The sequence below is a fragment of the Mesoplodon bidens genome, assembly GCF_964165515.1.
Source record: "Mesoplodon bidens genome assembly, chromosome: 4".
Classification (NCBI taxonomy): domain Eukaryota; kingdom Metazoa; phylum Chordata; class Mammalia; order Artiodactyla; family Ziphiidae; genus Mesoplodon; species Mesoplodon bidens.
In genome coordinates, this window is record NC_138160.1 from 53,851,530 (window position 1) to 53,873,292 (window position 21,763).

The 21,763-nt window shown below is 34.0% G+C and overlaps 1 protein-coding gene across 8 annotated transcripts in view; it reads left to right on the forward strand.

The window, feature by feature from the left end:
* ERBIN (erbb2 interacting protein) overlaps positions 1-21,763 on the forward strand; it is a 112,088-nt gene that overhangs the window by 86,396 nt on the left and 3,929 nt on the right. Inside the window, exons 16-23 of one of the 8 annotated variants that reach the window (XM_081233905.1) lie at positions 562-735; positions 1,572-1,757; positions 5,941-6,055; positions 8,063-8,246; positions 10,036-11,584; positions 15,643-15,786; positions 18,342-18,461; positions 20,818-21,027. In XM_081233905.1, the coding sequence (XP_081090031.1) occupies positions 562-735; positions 1,572-1,757; positions 5,941-6,055; positions 8,063-8,246; positions 10,036-11,584; positions 15,643-15,786; positions 18,342-18,461; positions 20,818-21,027 (2,682 nt within the window). The remainder of the gene's footprint in view (positions 1-561; positions 736-1,571; positions 1,758-5,940; positions 6,056-8,062; positions 8,247-10,035; positions 11,585-15,642; positions 15,787-18,341; positions 18,462-20,817; positions 21,028-21,763) is intronic. The other 7 variants (XM_081233898.1, XM_081233900.1, XM_081233899.1 and 4 more) reach the window with 7 other exon arrangements.

Sequence of the window (21,763 nt, forward strand, 5' to 3'; positions counted from 1 at the left end):
CATAATAATCTAGGAATTTTATGTATGTTTGCATAAACATCTAGCTGGAAAACATATCTGTTTCAAAGCCAAGAGGTGGTGTTGGCAATATCCACACCATATATCTCCAAATGGAATATATTTAAGTCTACTAAAAAAAAAAGCTTTTAAAACATTGAAATCTGTAACTGTGAAGTTTTTGATTATCGATAAAACCATACTTTTATTGAGTCTAAAATACTTTCAGAGGCCTATCATCTGTCTTTACAGTTACCCCTCTGAGCAATGTAATTAAGATGGGTTATAGATTAAATTTTGAGATTGACATTAGAAATATTTATCTGTAGATAACTAATTAGGACCTACTGTATAGCACAGGAAACTCTAGTCAGTACTCTGTAATGGCCTATATGGGAAAAGAGGAATCTAAAAAAGAATGGATATATGTGTATGTATAACTGATTCACTTCGCTGTACACCTGAAACTAACACAACATTGTAAATCAACTGTACTCCAATAAAAATGTTTTAAAAAAGAAATACTTATCTGTATTTTAAATTGTGCTTATTTTATTTCTCTAGGAGGGAAATTTAAAGAGATATCCAACACCATACCCAGATGAGCTTAAGAATATGGTTAAAACTGTTCAAACCATTGTACATAGATTAAAAGATGAAGAGACTAACGAAGACTCTGGAAAAGATTTGAAACCACATGAAGACCAGCAAGTTATAAATAATGATGTGGGTATGAAGGTTAGAAAATTCAAAAGCATTGACCAAAACCTGTTTCAGATTCTTTAAAATTTTTAAATGATAAATGATATAATGATCCTTTTTGTTTACAAGAAAATGTACTTCCAAACTTAGGACAGTGTTCTCAAATACCTGAACTAAAAGCTATAATAGTGAGCAAACTCCCTAATTGCTATTATTACCGCTTCAGTGTGGTTACAGACTGTCCATATGGGCAGGGGAGTGTCAGCATAGCCTTTGAAAAATCATTGCCTGAACAAAGAATAAGGTAACAAATGTCAGAAAATTCATTGTTATAGAAATACTTTTTCCCCTGGTAATATTGATTCACTCTACCCAGTTTTAATTTTAAATGTAATTGCTATGACAGACCATTGGCATTTCCTTGGGATGTTTCTGAAACCTACACTAATCCTTAAATTGTGTGTTCTTTAGTGGACTCCCCCCGCTCTCCGCCGCCATTGTATCACAGAAACAGAAGTTTTAATCATGTCAGTAGAGTTACTATATATTCCACAATGAGCAGGAAAATATCTAGCCATCCTGATTTTGAGCATGCTGAGCTAAGTGACTCACTCATAAATACCAGCTTTGCAACTTCTAGGATGAAATGTAGCCTCAGCTAAATTGTAAAGTTTAATGTGGCTTGTGGACCTTTGGGACCTCCTGTTCCCAAAATGAGCATTTTATCTGTGAGTCCTACAGATTTCCATGTTTAAAGTTTCTTCAGTTTATCCAGAATAGGAAGATACTAAATTACTGTTAAAATTTCATCTGAACTTTAATATAAAAATAGATGTAAAGAATGTGAATTCTTTATCTTTTCTTTTACTTAGACTTCAGAAAGTATTACTCCAGTAAGAAGCAAAGCTGATGAAAGAGAAAAGTATATGATAGGAAACTCTATACCGAAGACCAGTGAACCTGAAGCTGAAGTTAGTCCTGGGAATCCGCCAGTGACTGCAAATATGAAAGCCTCTGAGAACTTGAAGCATATTATTAATCATGATGATGTTTTTGAGGTATGGCTTTATGATTATTCTGGAGTAGTGATAAGTGGTAAGAATGTAATATTTCATTGTTGCTAACTAAAGATAGGAGAAACCTGATACTGATAGCAGAAAATATGCTAATGCATCTGCCATTGAGAAATCTCATAATGTTTTCTAGACCACTCGTTTATCACTTTAAACATTGGAGTACAGTGGGTATAAAATTTTTACTATGTAAATTATGTCCTTTAAAAAAATATTTATTTATTTTGGTTGCGCCAGGTCTTAGTTGTGGCATTCAATATCTTTAGTTTCGGCATGCGGATTCCTTCTCAGTTGTGGCATGCGGGCTTCTTAATTGTGGCATGCAGGTGGGATCTAGTTCCCTGACCAAGGATCGAACCTGGGCCCCCTGCATTGGGAGTGTGGAGTCTAACCCCCTGGACCACCAGGGTAGTCCCTACTATGTAAATCAGATTGTGGCAGTGTTGTTCTCATTCTGTAAAATTCATAACAGCAATTGCTATTATTTCTGTAACTTAAAAATGAAAAGATTACATATATACAATGGAATATTACTCAGCCATAAAAAGAAACGAAATTGAGTTATTTGTAGTGAGGTGGATGGACCTAGAGTCTGTCATACAGAGTGAAGTAAGTCAGAAAGAGAAAAACAAATATCGTATGCTAACACATATATATGGAATCTAAAAAAAAAACTTCTGAAGAAGCTAGGGGCAGGACAGGAATAAAGACACAGACATAGAGAATGGACTTGAGGACATGGGGAGGGGGAAGGGTAAGCTGTGACAAAGTGAGAGAGTGGCATGGACATATATATACACTACCAAATGTAAAATAGATAGCTAGTGGGAAGTAGCCACATAGCACAGGGAGATCAGCTCCGTGCTTTGTGACCATGTAGAGGGGTGGGATAGGGAGGGTGGGAGGAAGGGAGATGCAAGAGGGAAGAAATAGGGGGACATATGTATATGTATAACTGATTCACTTTGTTATACAGCAGAAACTGACACAACATTGTTAATTATACTCCAATAAAGATGTTAAAAAAAAAATGAAAAGTTGCCGTAGGTGTATTTCAATTATTTGACTTCTTTAGGCATCTACCATTGCTTATGAAGTAATTTTTTTCTTGAATATCTGAGACTTTTTTTTTTTTTTTTTGCGGTACGCGGGCCTCTCACTATTGTGGCCACTCCCGTTGCGGAGCACAGGCTCCGGATGCGCAGGCTCAGCGGCCATGGCTCACAGGCCTAGCCGCTCCGTGGCATGTGGGATCTTCCCAGACCAGGGCACGAACCCATGTCCCCTGCATCGGCAGGAGGACTCTCAACCACTGCGCCACCAGGGAAGCCCCTGAGACTTTTTTAAAAGAGATTCATCCCGTGGATCAATAAAAACTGTAACTTTAAAAAAAAGAAAAACAGCTTTATTGAGATATGACTCATATATTATACAATTCACTCACTTAAATAAAGGGTGCAGTTCAGTGGTTTTTCAGTTTACTGAAAGTTGTGCAGCCCTCACCACAGTCACTTTTAGAACATTGTCATTACCCCAAAAGAAAGCCAGTACTTCTTAGTTGTCTCCCTACAACTTCTCTATCCCCCCAAATTCTAGACAACTAGTAATATACTTTATCTGTATCTCTAGATTTGGCTGTCCTTGGCATTTCATATAAATGTAATCGTCTGATATGTGGTCTTTGTAACTGTTTCTTTCACTTAACATAATGTCAAGACTATTCATATTGTAGCATGAATCAATACTTCATGCATTTTTTAATATCTGAATAATATTTCATTGTAATCATCCATTATGGACATTTGGGTTATTTCCACATTTTGGCTATAATGAATAAGGCTTCTTTGAATATTTGTGTACACGTTTTTGTGTGGATACATATTTTCTTTTCTCTTGGGTATATACCTCAGAGTATAATTGCTAGATTGTATGGTAACTTTATGTTTAACTGTTTGAGAAACTGCCAGACAGTTTTCCAAAAGTGATTACACCATTTTATATTCCCTTCATACACTGCTGGAGATATTAAGTGCTACAGAAATTTAGAAAGGAGATATTTTCTGGCTACAGAGAACCGTGGATGCTTTAAGTGAAGGAAGCATTTAACCTGTATTTTGAAGTGTTTCAATTAGCAGAAATAAGAGAATTGAATGAAATGGAAGGAATAATGAGAGCAAAAGCATGGTATTTAGAAAATGTAGAAAAGAGCATGTTCCATCTGACTGAATATGTCAGGGGTTATAGTATATGAATAAAATTAGTAAGGTAGGTTGGATCCTGATTCTGAAGCCCTTAATACCTCTGCTAAGAAGTTTGGACTTGATGTTCTACACTGTAGTCTTCAGGGAGCCACTGAAGACTTATTAGCAGAATTATTTACATTAAACATAATCATTGGAGAAAATGCAATATCCAGGGAGGAAGAGTAAGAAAGGAAAGAATATGAGCTAACTGCAGGAAGATTAATTGAGATGAGCAAAGGAAACAGAAAGGTGGGAGGAGATTTAGGAGACTACAGTTCCCAGAAGCCCAGGTGTGTAATATAATTTCATGAAGGAGAAGGCCTGGTCAGCAGTTTAAATGCTGCAGATGTCAAAGATTAAGACAGACCTCCTTGTCCTTTTATCTCATTCTTCGCATTCATTCTGTCAGTCAAGTCCTGTTAATTGCAAAATTTGTGTCAAATTCTTTTTTTCTTTACTATCCATCACTGCCATTGCAGGACAGATGTAGTCTTTTTTTCTTCAGGACTATCAGTATAGCTAGTTTCCTTTCTGCCAGTCTCTTTTTCTTTTCATACATCTTTAATACCAGAGTTACTATTTTAAAAGAATCTGATCTTGTGAGTTCCTGGCTTGTCAACTTTCAGTAATGACCAATGCATACTTAATTGAGTTCATACTCAGAGCATAACCTTTTACTATCCATTCCAGTCTGCCTTTTCTGTCTCCTGCCGCTTATCTTAAGTTCCAGCTGCATGGAGCTGACTTGCCATACCTTTTCTTATTTCCATGCTTTCCCCTACTCAGAATGTCATTTCCCTCTTAACTCACCCTTCAAGACTAAATCCAATTTACGTTCTCTCCCTAATCTACTTAGCAGTCTAACTGTTGTAGTGCAGTTTGGTACAGGGTTGGCAAACTATGGCCTATGGCCCAAATCCAGCCCACTGCCTGTTTTTGTGTGGCTTGCAAGCCAAGAACAGCTTTTACATTATTGAATGGTTGAATAAAATTCAAAAGAGAAAGTGTATTTCGTGAAATGTGAAAAATTAGATGAAATTTAGTTTTACTGGCACACAGCCATGGCAGTTTGTTTACATATTGCCTGTGACTACTCTTGTGCTACAGCAGCAGAATTGGTTGGTTGAAACAAGAGACTGTATGGCTTGCAAAGTGTAAAATATTTACTCTCTGGCCTTTTTACTGAAACAGTTTTCTGACTCCAGTCCATGTCTTACACCTAGAAATCTTAGTATTTTTAATAGAACACCCTTTTAAGAGCTTTTATTTATTTTCATCATATTAACTAGGAATAATTTAACCTGTAGTAGATCTGATTTTATATACACTATATACAGTGTTAAAATTTTTCTATTAATATTTGTTGATGACAAGGTCTCTTTTTTTGTGTGCTAACAGCACTCAATGGTAGATAGTCTGGGACAGTTGCCAAATACCAGAGAAAAAAATCAAATTGGGCAAAAATTGCCATTAATCCATTTTGGTGGAAGAACATCTCAGTCCTTCTGATTCCTTGGAACCCAGTGATCCTTGAGGGAATAAATTTGAGGATTAGGAATAGACTTTTTGTTAGAGTACCTTCACTAAACTTGAGTTTTTCAATGGCAGGGATTGTGTTTTACTCATTTTTGTTTCTCTGGCACTTGACATATTACCAGGTACATACCAATCATTAATACAGTTGGATTAAGGACTGTACAGAAAATTATACCTTAGGAACTTTGGTGTACTGTTAATAATTTCCATAATTTTACAGCCATGTCTTGAAAAATTTAAGTCATATACTAGTTTTATTCACTATTACCTTAAAAAGGTTTTTTACCTGTTCTAAGTATTCGTTTCTCTTTGAAGTTCTTATGACTTAATATTTAAAGAAACCAAAATTTATTTTTGTAAATATTTTCTCTCTTTTTTCTTTAAATTAGGAATCTGAAGAACTTTCTTCTGATGAAGAGATGAAAATGGCAGAGATGAGACCACCATTAATTGAAACCTCTATTAACCAGCCCAAAGTGGTAGCACTTAGTAATAACAAAAAAGGTTAGGTGTTAAAGGAAAGCACTAAGAATAGAAATGGGCTGAATAAGTTTATACATTTTTTCAAATAAATTTCACTAAATGTCATTATGTTATTTAAAACGCTTTTTAGAAACAATTTTTAAAACATGCCTTTCTAAAAGATCTATTCCTTACCTCTCGTTTTTAAAGAAAAATCTTGATGGATCTTTTCTCTTCCCTCATTCGTGCAAGTTTACTTACATGTCATAGATTTCATAGGCAAATAAGCCTAGATTATGATTCCTTCTCTACCACTTACTTGCTGTATGATCTTTGCGCTCCTTAATTTTGTGTGTGTATATATTAGACATACAGTGAGGCTAATGAAGGGTTTTGTGACTCTCAAATATATCGGATTAGTGCACTCAGACCTAGCATAGTACCTGATGTATAACACATGCTGCTTGTTACTTTATCTCTCCCAGTACTTCTTTTTAACATCCCCACGCCCACCCCCACCTGACATGGAATCTCAGACTCTTGGAAAGGAAAGAGAACTTGAAGAGTCTCTATCCCTTCCTTTTATCCTTCCCTCAGTCCTCTCCACCAAATGTCTGAACATCTCTACATTATCTCCACCAGAGGTTTATACAGCCTTTACCTTTATGGCATTAATGAAACTTATTATCAAGGTGGCCCTTTGGAGGATAGCTTGGGGTTTCATAATAATGTACTGATATTTGTTACTAATTCTTAATTACTATGCTAAATAGTATACATGTTATTATCTAATTGTCACAATTGCCCCATGATAAGGAGGTAGAAGAAGAATATATCTAGGAGAGAACTCAAGTGCCATATAGTTTAACAGTATTTTAAAAATTCAGAATCCAAAACCCAAATACCTTAAAATTGAAGTTACAGAGCCCCATGTGCTACTGTTTTCAACTGTAAACACAATCCAGACTACTTGAACTGAGATATTTGGAACAGAAAAAAATTCATATAATCACCTATGACTACGTATCTGTATGTACTATTTCTGTGATTTGGCTAGAATTGAGTTAGTTAAAAACAGCCTTTAGGGTTGTAAAGATATTAAGTTATTATCTTTTTATTACTACTTTAAAAAAATAGTACTTTTTATACTACCTGACTATAATGGAATATGAATATTGTCTATTTCTGTTTATATAACTGTTACAAATCCATCTCACATATTGAGAGTTCACTACTCGTATACAATTCTTTGAAATGATTTTAAAAAGTGGAAAACTGACGTGAAAATTTCTGGATTTGTTTGGTGTTTGTTTTTTGGTTGATTGTGCTGCTCATTTTTATTATCAGAATAGATGAAAACAATTCCATACATGTATGAAATAATTTCTACCCCAGAAAAGTTTACCAAGGTTATGAACTGTACTATGTGTTTCTTACTATTATGACTTTTTAAAACTAAAGATGTGTGGAAAAGCATATTCACTAAAACTAATTGATGACCTTAAACATTGTGTGATATCATCTTGTCAGTAGTTTAAACTAAATCAAATTCTGGGTAACTAACACTGGTCATATTTTATTTTATTTTATTTTATTATTGTTATTTTTTTTTTGCGGTACGCGGGCCTCTCACTGTTGTGGCCTCTCCCCTTGCGGAGCACAGGCTCCGGACGCTCAGGCCCAGCAGCCACTGCTCACAGGCCCAGCTGCTCCGCGGCACGCAGGATCATCCCAGACCGGGTCACAAACCCAGGTCCCCTGCATCGGCAGGCGGACTCTCAACCACTGCGCCACCAGGGAAGCCCCTGGTCATATTTAAAAAAAAAAAAAAAAACTATAGGTATCACTAAAAACTAACTGAAGGTATCACTATTTTTAAATTCTTTAATCTTTTTATATATTAGGACTGAGTTTTCAGAGGTGAGCCTCTGCTTCTTAACCATATAATTCTTTACCTTATATATTGAACCAGGACAATATAAATGCCATTTGTCATTACTGGAAATTCTTCTTGGCTTTATCAATAGCTTAAGTTTTTTTTTGTTTCAGATGATACAAAGGATACAGATTCTTTATCAGATGAAGTTACACACAATAGCAATCAGAATAACAGCAACTGTTCTTCTCCATCTCGGATGTCTGATTCAGTTTCTCTTAACACTGATAGTAGTCAAGATACCTCACTCTGCTCTCCAGTGAAACAAACTCATATTGGTATTAATTCCAAAATCAGGTTTGTGAACACCTTAACAAAATAATTTATTTGTACAATAAATAGAAGTGGTAAGGCAAATAAATATATATTATTAAAACATAAAAGATTTTACAAATTAATATTATAGAAATGGTTCAGGCAGTATATGGTTTCTTCCCCACTTTACTACTAATTATTTAGCTTTTATACATTTCCATTTTAAATCAGTCTTTTAAATGGGGGAGAAAAGATTTAAAATATATTCAAATTCTCTTCATTGAAAGGTTGAACAGTTTTATAATATTTCTAGGTATTACAACATAAAGAGCCTGTTCGGAATAATTCAAATTAAAAGGGGTATTTTTAGGGTTAGAAATGCAGAGTCACTTTGGGGGCTATCATTAAAGGGTTCAACCAAATATTTCTGATTAGTGCTGTATTTTTGGTTTTAGAGTTAAATTTGTAGGTCAAACTCGCTGAAACAAGATTTACTTCCTACAGGCTTGAATTTGGGTGAATTTTAAAACAAATTTATTACTGGGGTTCTCAAGAAGTTTTGTTATCAAAGTGAGACTATACCATTTTACTTTCATGTTATTGTATCAGCTAGAGTGCTTGATAGGAAGATTTGGGTTAGTACTGAATCTAAAGCTTATTGTATGGATATTGTTAACTAATTTTTAGAGTTAAATAGTTCTTAAATTCCAGGCATATTTAAGTCAAATTTTTCTGTGTATTGATTTGCATTGCTTTAAAAGAAAGATGAATTTTATGTCTCAAATTGAGCTTAACTATTATGTAGTTGTAGTTATGATTAATCATTTATATCTATCCTCTGAATTTGAGGCTAAGATCAGTATGGTAAAATATTAATTTTAAAACCTCTTAGAGGTTAAGATAATGATTAATTTGTCAAATAGTAAAATTTTACTGATATTGTTGGGAAGTAGTTTAGTCTAAGTCATGTTTTTTGTAATGAAATAAAGGCTAAGAAAGGGATATAGCCACACCTTTTTTGTTGTATTTCTAGTAATATTTTTTGTTACCTAATAGGAAGATCAGTATTAAAGAATTTGTTGAAACGTAACTTGAATATTTACAAAGAGGACACAAATACGTTTTCATATCACCAAATAGAAATAAAATATCTTCTATAATTTTGGAATATGGTACATTTTATAAATATTTGTCAAATACCGTGTAGTCACAGAAAAATGATTAGATTTAGTTTCTCTTTTGATCTTTCTTCATATTTCATAGATCTTTGAGTTATTGTTTAGTTCTTTGTATAATTTCCTTATATATATTTGAATCTAATAATACCTACTTGGTTAATATGATTAACTGATCAATAATGTGAAGTTTCAGAATTATTTGTAAAAATATTCTGTGCTTTTTACTTAACTATTAAACTTACTGGCCTTTTCTCCATTATGTGCCCAACTTTCAAGCATTTCATGTTTTAACACAGGCATGAAAAGATGCAGCAGTAGAAGAGAATTATTTCATTACATAATCACATTTTTCTTCATTGTTTAGCTCTATTAAACTATTGTGATAGATTGTTGATATTGATGAAAATTAATCTTATCTATGAATTTTAATTAGTATGCTTTACCTTGTCTCCATTTAATATAAATCTATATTATTTGACTGTTACAATAATATTTTAAAATTACATGCTTGATAATAAATGCCTTTTATCTATAACTCCCATCAATGCTCTTATCTTTATGTACCTACACATTAATTAATTAGTTGTTAATGTTCCCCATTACTAAGAAAACTGGGCTTTATGATGTTTGTGATAAAATTTTCTTTGTTTTAGGCAAGAAGATGAAAATTTTAACAGCCTTTTACAAAATGGAGATATTTTAAATCATTCAACAGAGGAAAAAACCGAGGTTCCTGATAAAAAAGATTTTAACTTACCTGAATATGATTTGAATATTGAAGAGCGATTAGTTCTTATTGAAAAAGGTGTTGACTCAACAGCCACATCTGATGAATCTCACAAATTAAACCATATCAATATGAATCTTAAAAAACTTGTAACTAATGATACATTTCAACCAGAGATAGTGGAACGATCAAAGACAGAGGATACAGTGCTTGAAACAGGCTTCTTAAGCAATAATGCTAAAGGAGAGGCTGAACACTTGGATAATGGAAACAAGTATCCTACTCTCGAATGCATAAATAAAGTAAATGGACGTTCTGAGGAAACTCCACAGTCTCCTAGGAGGACTGAACCACATGACACCAGTTCTTCTGTTGATGGGGGTCTTTCCAAAAGCACTGAAGATCTCTCCCCTCAGAGAAGTGGGCCAATTGGATCTGTTGTGAAATCTCATAGCATAACTAATATGGAGACTGGCGGGCTAAAAATCTATGACATACTTAGTGATAATGGACCTCAACAGCCAAGTGCAACAGTTAAAGTAACATCTACTATTGATGGAAAAAATATAGTCAGGAGCAAGTCAGCTACGCTTTTGTATGATCAACCATTGCAAGTATTTACTGGTTCTTCTTCATCTTCTGATTTAATAGCAGGTACAAAGGCAGTTTTCAAGTTTGATTCAAATTATAATCCTGAAGAACCAAATATAATAAGAGGCCCCACAACAAGTGGCCCACAGTCCATGCCTCAAGTATATGGTCCTCCACAGTATAATATCCAGTACAGTAGCAGTGCTACAGTCAAGGACACTTTGTGGCACTCCAAACAAAATCCCCAAGTAGACCATGTCAGTTTTCCTCCGCAGCGCTTTCCGAGATCAGAGAGTACAGAAAATCACAGTTACGCTAAACATTCTGCCAATATGAATTTCTCTAATCATAACAATGTTCGAGCTAATACTGGATACCATTTACATCAGAGACTTGGTCCAGGAAGACATGGGGAAATGTGGGCCATCTCACCAAATGACCGACTCATTCCTGGAGCATCACGAACTACGATTCAGCGACAGAGTAGTGTGTCCTCTACAGCCTCTGTAAATCTTGGTGAGCTGGGTCCCACGAGGCGGGCCCAAGTTCCTGAAGGAGATTATTTATCATACAGAGAGTTACATTCAGTGGGAAGAACTCCTCCAATAATGTCAGGATCACAGAGACCTCTTTCTGCACGAACATACAGCATTGATGGTCCAAATGCATCAAGGCCTCAGAGTGCTCGACCTTCTGTTAGTGAAATACCAGAGAGAACTATGTCAGTTAGTGATTTCAATTATTCACGGACTAGTCCTTCAAAAAGACCAAATGCAAGGGTTGGTTCTGAACATTCATTATTAGATCCTCCAGGAAAAAGTAAAGTTCCTCACGATTGGCGAGAACAAGTACTACGACACATTGAGGCCAAAAAGTTAGAAAAGGTAATTAAACATAAATTTTTCATTCTCCTATTTATGAATTTACTAATTTTCTTTAAAATATTTGGCAGTCTTTGTTGATGAAACAGGATACTCTGAATTATTGAATATATACCTATATTCTAGAAGTTACTCCTTGGTAGTGAGATTAGAGGTCCAAGTTTAGACTTACCCAATCTCAAAACAGTTGAGATGTTAATAGAAACTTCTTTCCCTTCTCTTACTCCTTAGTGTTTTCTAATGGGCTTACCTTCATTTTATATATTTAGGTGTGTATGTGTATCTCGTTTAGATTGTGCCATACTACAAATAATACACATATATACATGTTTACCTCTGTTGTTTTCTGGCTTCCTGCTCTCATCTATTAATAATTAATTATGTAAATATGTTTACAGAAATAGCATTTTACTATATAGTTAACAGAATAACAAGAAATGTATCGTAAATGTATATCTTTCACCTAAGATTTTTTTCCCCAGTTCTTGTTGTATGACTAACACTGTCACTGACTCAGATGGCTTCTGGCATGGCATTTACTCTTGACTTTCCTAAATTGCATTTCTGACCTATTTGAACTCAGGTGTCTGTGGCTCTAGTGTAGTGTAATGTAGTTTGGAAATAAGCTCATGTTCAGTTTATAACCTTATGTATAGATATTCTTTTTTTGACAGGAGATAAAATTTTTTTTTAATTATTCTTAAAACTGATACTTTGGGGCAGTTCTGTGGCCCAAGTATATAATAGGCATATTCGTTCTTCAAGATTTAGCTTCATATCTCTCACTGGATTTGACCCAAGGATTATTTTAACTTTGTTTATTGATATGATATTTTTTAAAACAGCTGAATGTATACAACCTCAATTAATCGTTACTTTTAAAAATTCTTTAAGTTTTTCAGAAATCAGTGTCTAAAATGTGATTAATACCTTATGTCAATTCACACTGAACCTCTGTCTGTAATTGTTAGCTCTTTTTAATTCTGTTCTTAGCTTTAAGTAGCTGAGCATCTATAGCATTAGGCGACTTCGTTGTCAGCTCTCCATTTTGTTTCGGCTGTAATTCTCTACATACTGTTGAGGCTCTTTAAATTTGTGTGCCTTACCTATGGAATTTGGAAAATTCTTAAGCAAAGGAGTAACATAACTGTTTTATAAATAAACTTCTGGTGATGGTGTGGAACTCGATTTGAGGAGGAAGAGGCTATAGTCAAGTTGATTGAGTTATGAGGCTGTCTCATGGTCCAGAAAATAAATGGAATGAAAAATACATCAGTGGAATTGAGGCAAAGGAACAAATTCAAGAGGCAGTTCTGAAATAGATTATAAGAGTTTACTTCTGATGGGAATATTCCTGTAATCATTCATTGAGGAAAAGGGATTAAGCTTGAGATTGGTACCTTGAATAACTGTTTTTTGGGACTGCTATTAACTGGATATTGAAGAGGAATAGCAGGTTTGGAGGAAGAGATGAGTTTGGTTATCATTGTATTTTTAGTTGGCATCTCAGATGGCTATTCTCCACTACTTTCCTGTCTGACACAGACACACCTGGACTTTAGTAAATAAGAAGCAAGTAGCAGCCATCTCATTGTTCACTTGTATCTCTCTAAATTCTAAACCTCATGTTTAGAATTTACTGTATGATTGCTTAGAGAATGCATGACAGTAGTTTCCCTGTTGTGCTCACTGGTAATTTATAGGTGAGAATCAATTCAGTGAAATTAGGAAAAGCCTTTTGAGGACACAGGGCAACAAGATTTAGACTGTGATGGAAGATCTCTATTTGCTCCATTTGCTCCTCTGCATCTCCTCCTCTCTCCCTTAAACATAATTCTAATGGCGTGGTAGACATTTGAAAATTTTCCTCGGGGGATTTCACAATGCCTGCCCTACCTCTAGAGGAAAAGTTGCTACTTTGCCCAGCTGAGGAGTTTAGTAGTAACACAGAAAGAGATAAGTTATTGAAGCTTACTTGTTTTTTCTTAACCTTGCAGTAAAGGTTTTTAACCTTTTTTTAACCTTTAACCCCTCCTTCCCAACCACTGCGGCAAACTGTACCTGGAACGCAAATGTATAAAATAAATCCCACCTCAGAAATCTCGAGACTTATTTAATTAAACTAATCAACAGAGATTGAAAAGGAATAAAAATTTATTTCAAAATTAAAATTATTTCTAATATCAGCATTTGCCAGTATTCCTTATTATATTAAAAACTGATAAGAAGCACTCAACCAGAATATGGTTAACAAAACATGATGACTTCCATGTTCACTTGCTATTATACAGCTATTAGTGTGTAGTGAAAAACAGTGCCCAGGACGTTTGCCCAGCACTTAATTGAGCTTTGCACAATGTGTTGATGTGTTGTGACAGAGTGCAGTTTTATGTGGCTGTCTCTGTACAAGCCTGGATTCAAAGTCAGACCTATTCCAAACTTTAGCCTTCTTAATCAGTGAAATATTTGCAAAAACCTCATGTATGTTCAAAGATGACAGCAAAGGCTTTGTTCCAAGATAACATATTATTAAAAAGGGTCAATCAGACCACTCAAGTTGACACGTTAAAACTGTGTGTAACACGTGAGGGTGTATTGTTGAAATGTTTCTCTGTGTGTGTGGTTATGTCTATAATTTATTTTTACATTCTAATCAGGTGTTTGGGGAACCTCTGAACTGCCTCTGCCAAATCCTTATTCTTTGTGAGATGGTTTGGGAAAGTACAGGCCTGGCCTGTTAAATTCAGCTTTTTCTTTAGTCTTTACTTCAGAATCCACAAAATAACTAAACGTGTACATTGTAATTTTACAGATTCTTTTCATTCTGGAATGTCATGTTAATGTTTCTTGGTATTAGAGATCAACTTCATAATCTGGAGAAAATCTGTATTTTCTAAGAGTAATAGAGAAATGCTTATTATATATGTCATAACATATATATAAATGCTTGTTGTAAATGTCATAACAAGTATTTATGGATTTGTGGATTTCTTACTAATAAGTCATGCCCAAAATATGGTTTCTCTCGGTTTGACCATCAGACCCTTAAAGTTTAGGGACATGACTAAAAGCATCCACATGTGAAAGAACAGTAGTTAACTCTGGGAATAAATAAGCAGGAACAATGAGAATCAGGCAGTGCTTTTATTGAAGTACATTTCTCAGGCAGCTCTGGGATTGGCAATTAGGCATTTATAGTAAACTCAGTCGTGGAAGGATACCATCAGTGAAACTTGAAGGGTTCTTCAAGTTTAAGCAGCAAGGCCACTACTAACTACTAAAATATAATAATCTTTAATATCTATCTGTTTGAATGGGAAAAAAAGTTTTACATGTGCATTTTCTAGATTTATTGAAATTTTTTTCCTGGTAATTGTAAAGCAGTAGGAGCCTTTTAAATGTTATATCCTAAAACTCTGTGTGTATGTTAAACTTTGCTCTGATGTTAAGACATTTTCCTAAATGTGGAAGATAATTTTTATTAGAAATTGCAATAGCCAAGAGCCAGGTATTTTTTGTTGCAAATATATTTTGTGCTGTATTATGTATGTCTAAACTCTCCATTTACTTAATAAGACAATTAATTTCTATAAAATGAAGCAGACTCTCTAGAAACCCATTTTGACTTAGAAATAACTGAATGTTGGTAAAGTTTGTCTTTATAAAGAAATTAGTTTGTGTTCTGTGTGTAACTATATACATACAGATATATCTGGGTATAACATCAATTCCTATCTATTCCGACAACCTTCTAATAAGATATGTTAGGAGTAAAAGAAATAATCGCATTATAAAAGCAGCTGTATGTTTGCACTTTCTTTTTTGGTGTTTAAACATGTGACTGGTTGGGTTTACATATAATTTATGTGTGTACATGTATGTTTTCATGTAAATATATGGTAAATAGTGCCAATTTCTTTCAGTGGCACTGAAAATTCAGTGTTGCCTGATATTTCTGCGTGGTATTGGGGTTACTTGTATATATGTCTATGTACATAACATGTCTTGTGAATTTTGCATGCTACACTAATCTCTGTTAAATCTATCCCCTCTTTATTCAGAGCATGCTGTCAAGGTCCTTTAATTCCAATTTTACTGCTGTAAGCCACTTTCACTATGGCAGCTCTAGGGATCTGCATGGCAGCCAAGGCAGTCTTGCCTTGAGTATTGCAGACGGAAGAGATTCTGGTGGGCACATTTTTCGAGTGAGTACCTGTAGTAGATCAGTACCTTTAGTACATAGAAGAGGAAGAAACCCACATTTTGATGTTCTAACAATTCTAGAAAATAAATTTGTGCTGTGGGTTAAATATCTTGTTTACCTCCCAGTTCTTCCATGGCTTAGTTCTAAAACTCTGCAAAGCTGATTTAGTTTTTATCTCTTACGTTTCTGTGGTCATAACTGAGGATGTAGTCAGTTCTTATATAAAAAGGGGTGAGCGATAGGAATCTAAGAGGTTTTTTTAAAAATTATTTTTCTTCGCAGTGCTTTCTCTTAAAATTAGCTTCCTCTCCCTAACTCAAGGTTTTAAGGCTATGCCATGTGTAATACACAGAGGGGATGTGGGAAAGAATAATTTTCACTTGAGTGATTGAGGGTTGGCAAATAAATACTTGGAACTAAGTTTAATCATAATTTGCAGAATATGATTAAATGTGAGCCTGGAGAAATTGCATTAAGTACCAGTGAAAAGGCAAAACCCAAATCCTTTATTACCCACGTAATCATTAGTGGGGAAGAAGAAAGGTTTATTCTTTGAATGAAAGTTAAGGGTAGGGGATAAGAATGACAGAAAAGGAGAAAGAACAGAACAACTCTGCGTGGCTGTTTTAAGATTTTTCTTTCCGTGACAACTTGAGGTGGTAGCATGGCCTCTAAGTAAATGTTTCCTCTGCCCCTCTTCCTCCATCCTGAAAAGACCTTTCTCCCGTTGTAAAGCCGCATTCTCTCCCCCATAGTTTTATTTCCCTAGTGACCCTGCTTCTGGGTCCTTTGCTTTTTCCTGAGTGTCTCCTTCCCCACCACCTCCAATCTCCTACTACTTTGTAATATACTCCTGGCTTAACTCTGTTGTATTCTAGGATAGGAGCAGTATCCTCAATCCACTTTGTTCTGGCTGGGCCTCACCCATTTTGCTCTGCCTTCTGTCACCTGCCACCACCTGGTTTCTGTGTTACGTAATAGTGGCAACAATCGTTTTGTAACTTAGCAGTTTGAAACAGAGAGGAGATGATGGCAAGTAAGCCCTGCATTTCTGGCACTCATTCCAGCTGAAGCCATGGGGTAAAGACCGGGGGCTTTTATTAACTCAGGGATAATCTTTATAGTCATGTGGAACAATTGTTCTTTACAAATTCTTGAACAGTAATATCTTTTGCTTGTTTTTATTCAAGTCAGAGTCTTTGAGTCTGTTGCGTTTATTAACTTTTTCATCCATAATGCACTTGTTCATTTAAAGACATAGTCGTACATTCACGCTTGAGTTTAAACTTCAAGCTGTGAGCTGAGTTGATTATTATGCATTCTGAAAGCACATCTCAAAAACGGAAAAGGAAAATAAAGTAATAAAGTATTCATTGTATAAATAAACAAAATTAGATCAAACTACATCTAAAAATGCTAAGCCATGGTTTGAACTAGCAACAAACTGCACATGATAGCTTTGTTGCAGATATGGTTCCTAAGACTAACTTATAAACCCTTAGATTTACATGTATCCTATGGTATATCATAATGAACTGGATTTCAGATTATTTTTCAACATGATGATGTAGTTTGCATATATGTGTTGCCAGCCATACACTGTTTTGAAGGTAACAGTACTGCTATTTATCACAGTCTCTGTAGTTTTCTAAAATATAGCTAGGTGTGTTTAGAACTAAATTAAGATGAAAAATAAGCATCTTGCTTCCCAACATATTTATAAGAAATATTCAGAGATAATGAGATATTGATATTGTTTTTTCTCTAAAGGTATCAGTGAGATAAGCTATAATGTAAGGATGTTACTTGATGTATAAAAATATGAACTCTAATAAAATTTAAAAGCATTTAATCAGAGCAGTGCTTTTGAAAATACTGAGCTAATATTAGTATGATACAATTAGGCTAAAGCAAGTTTTATAAGACTGTATGTTTATTGATATTGCTCATCATTAATAAGGAAATCCTGGGTGATACTGTGCTGTTAAAAAAAACAGCAGTTAATATTTTTATCAAAAAACTTTTTGCTGTGCTCAACAGGAGTGCATATATTTTAGTTTCTCTTAAAATTTGGGACTCTTAACTTGGATTAATAACTAAATTTATTGCTCAAAGTGTTAAAAGCTAGGTATTACTGTAAATAAAACTAAAAGTATTATAAAGGAATATCTTAACAGTATATGTTCATATGTACTTTTCACACATTATAAGAACAAACATTTTGCCATGTAACTTTGAAAGACTGTTAAAGGTACTAATATTTTTTCCAGTTTTATTGCGATATAACTGATATATAACATTATATTAGTTCAAGGTATACATAATGATGGTTTGATATATGTATGTATTACAAAGTGATTACCACAATAATAAATAAATTTAGTTAACACCCATTATAAAGGTGCTAATATCGATGGTAGTTATGATGGTAATGTTTGATTTGGTTCTTCATCTTTCCATTGTCTAGCAGTATCTCCTCTCAAGTGTCATCATCATTTTGGTTTCACATCTTAAAGATCATTATGTGTTTATTTTTTATTTCCCCCTCATTTGAAGCATCCCCAGACATCCTGTGCAGGAGATCCTTGTCAAGATGATATATTCATTTCAGGACAGCAGAACTACCCGTCAGCTACACTTAGTCACAAAGATGTTCTTCCAGACAGCTTGATGAAAGTAGGTGCTCAGGGAATGAAGTAGTATCTGTGAGCTTATTGTGTTTTACAACTTTTGAACTAAGAAATATCATATATGCTTTAACGCTGAAAATGCTTTTTTGAGGACCTTTACCTCTTGATTAGTAAGGGGTTTTTTTTAATAATTGAGAAATATGAAATAAAATTTCATTCTGCTATTTCTTAGTTTATTCCATGATTTCTTCCACACTGAAGAATCATTTTGTTGTCTTTGGATTTCTGTAGTATCTCCTACTTCTTGGCATTCCTGATAGTAAAACTGTTTGGAGAGTTAAATATGAACCTGTCTTAAATTCTTTATTGGAGGATGAAGGCATTTTAACATACTTTAAATGTAATTAGAAATCACCTTGAAAGACTTTTGTATATGGTAGAATAGATGATGGTTGTATTCTTACTACTTTTATAACTAAAACACCACTCATTTAGAGAGTTTACTTTTTTGTCACCAATGCTGGATAGATAATTCTTTTCTTTAGTATTTTCCTCAGCTGTTCTTCATCTTAACTAAGCCCATATCCCTAGTATAACCAGTTATAATTGTGAACATAGTTATGTATTATATAAACTTCTACTTTGTTCTTGAGAGTAGGAATCCAGCCATATAAGTTTGTATGTATTTATTTTACCCTTCTTTTGTTGTTTTTCTTTTAATTGCTGTCGAGTTTCTTTTTCTGCTATCCAGTTTCTTTTTTCTTTTTAATATCCATTTTCTGGTTTGGGTTAGAGTTTGTTTTATGTTTTTTATTCTCCTGAGTTATCTGCTAATCATAGCTTAGTATATTCCATGGCTGTGTTCAACACTGATATAGAATGTGTTCTATACATTCAGGTATGTCCAATTTCTAGGTGTCAGGGAGTCTTAAGAATGGGTCAGAAGTAGTTATTGTCTGTAGTATTCTCCCCAGGAGAAAGGTATTAAATCTGCATGTAGGAATAAATTGTGCTAACATGAAGAAAAGTAAGTGTTGTCTACAGAGTTGTGCAAAAATAATAAAATAACTGCATAACTATTTAAGTACTCCTAGGTGGATTAATTGCTTCAAATCTACAGTGATCAAGTGGGAAACAACCACAATATTTTTTAAAAAGAGATAATATAGCACCTCTTCTCTCCAACCAACATAAAATTTGTGAGAGAATACTATCTTTGTGCCCTGTCATGAAACACCCATGTATGTTCCCAGGCTTCAGAATTAACTAAGTTCTCAAGTATAATATAGTGAAAAAGAGAAATTTTTTTTAAGTAAAAATATTATTCACCAAAACCAAACTTTGTATTCCTCAGCAAGATGAACATAAGAAGATACGTAGTTCTGAAACTATTGCTATAATGTTTTCCCAAACTTTTCTACTTTGGATAATTTTAGGAAAATGGGACTCAAATCATCACAGTTTTTCTCTAATTTCCTTGTGGGTTAATAGTTAACAATGAAGTTTTAAATGACTGAATTGCTTAAATGTACTTATTTCCTCTTCTACACAAAAATTTCTTTATATGCAAATATTTGTAATGTAAATATAACCTCTTATTTTTCAGATAGATTCCTCACACTAACAGAGTAAGCTATTATCACATTTCCATAAAGGTTATTTTTAAGTCTAATAAACAAGAGACTTTAAGACAAAGATATTTCTTTAACAGCAACAGAATAATCTGGAGTTTTTGTTTAGCTTGTGAAAAGCAAAATAAAACGTCATGGTTTAATTTTTGTGGTTAACATTCTATGGAATTAATACTTAGAGAGTTTAAAAATTCCTAACTTGATACACACACACACACATGAGGAATAAATCAATTTTCTGCTGCATAGCTAGATTGACTTTTAATTCTGGAGAAGAAGGAATAGAGGTAGAAGAATATACTCAGATTATGAAAAACTTCTACCACAAAACTACTTATACTTTCATTCTGAAGAAAAGCATCAGCAAATGCATCTTTTGAGTGTATGTGAGAGATTAAGTATAGTATGGGAAGAGATGCCCTTTTAATGGGCTGACTTAAATGTTAAAATTTGACATACTGTTTACCATTTTAACATTGGGTTAAGCTTACAGAAAAGCAAATAATTTAAAATGTAGGTATGATGTACTTAATTTGAAACTTTTAAAGAGTGAATCTATCAGCGAGCACTCAGACAAGCTTAGAATTAAGACATTAACAGGTTTTTTTCTTTTAAAAGCATAAAATTAGAAAAAATGGCACACATGGCATGATACTGTGTGATTTAGAATGTTAAACTCTAGTGCTTTTGTATTACTCCAAGAAGAAAATCCAAATATTTGTAACAAGGCATTATTATTGGTCATTTTAAGAGACTTCATGTTTTTCTTAGATGCCTTTGAGTAATGGACAGATGGGCCAGCCTCTCAGGCCTCAGGCAAATTATAGTCAAATACATCACCCCCTTCCTCAGGCATCTGTGGCAAGGCATCCCTCTAGAGAACAACTAATTGATTACTTGATGCTGAAAGTGGCCCACCAGCCTCCATACACACAGCCCCATTGTTCTCCTAGACAAGGCCATGAACTGGCAAGGCAAGAGGTAAGAATGATCAAGAATATTCGGAATATGAGACTAAGCTTTTAATGTATTTTATAGGTTATTTAATTATAACAATAAATCCATACAGAATTTAACATAGTTTTTACTGTTTTGTTTAATGGCTTGGTTTCATGTTAAGTTTATAAGGTATTAAACTTTGTGGTTTAACTTGACTGTATGATCCCCCTGTTCTGATAAATTGACATACGATAGTATTGAGGGCATGATTTTTTTTTTTTTTTCCCTAAGGTGGTTGTTTTTCCAAAACTGGTTGATGATGATACTCCAGTAATCGGACCTTCTTCCGGAATAAAAATAGTAGACCATTAAACTTGAATGGCATATTATAGTTTTCTAATTGTTATTTGATAGTTAGCTTTTGAAACTGGACTATAGTCTCCAAACTACTTTGAGAATTAAATCTTACAAAGTACTTAAAAAGTCAACAGTCATATATTCGTGTATTTTTATAGTTTATTAATAAAATAATAATATTAGAAACTTAGAGAACAAATGCTTCATTCATTTTGTTTTGGTCTCTGGGGAAAGGGAGTGTTTTATAACAAAAGTTTAGTTCTTGCATCTTTTTCTATAGCTTGGTTGTAAAAAATAGTATCGATTGATCATCAATCCCAACTCCTTTGAAGCATATAAACAGATTTAGGAAATGAGTTAATATCCAACAACCACCCAGGGATCTTTTAGATGTCTTATGAAACGTCCAGTAGTCAGAAAT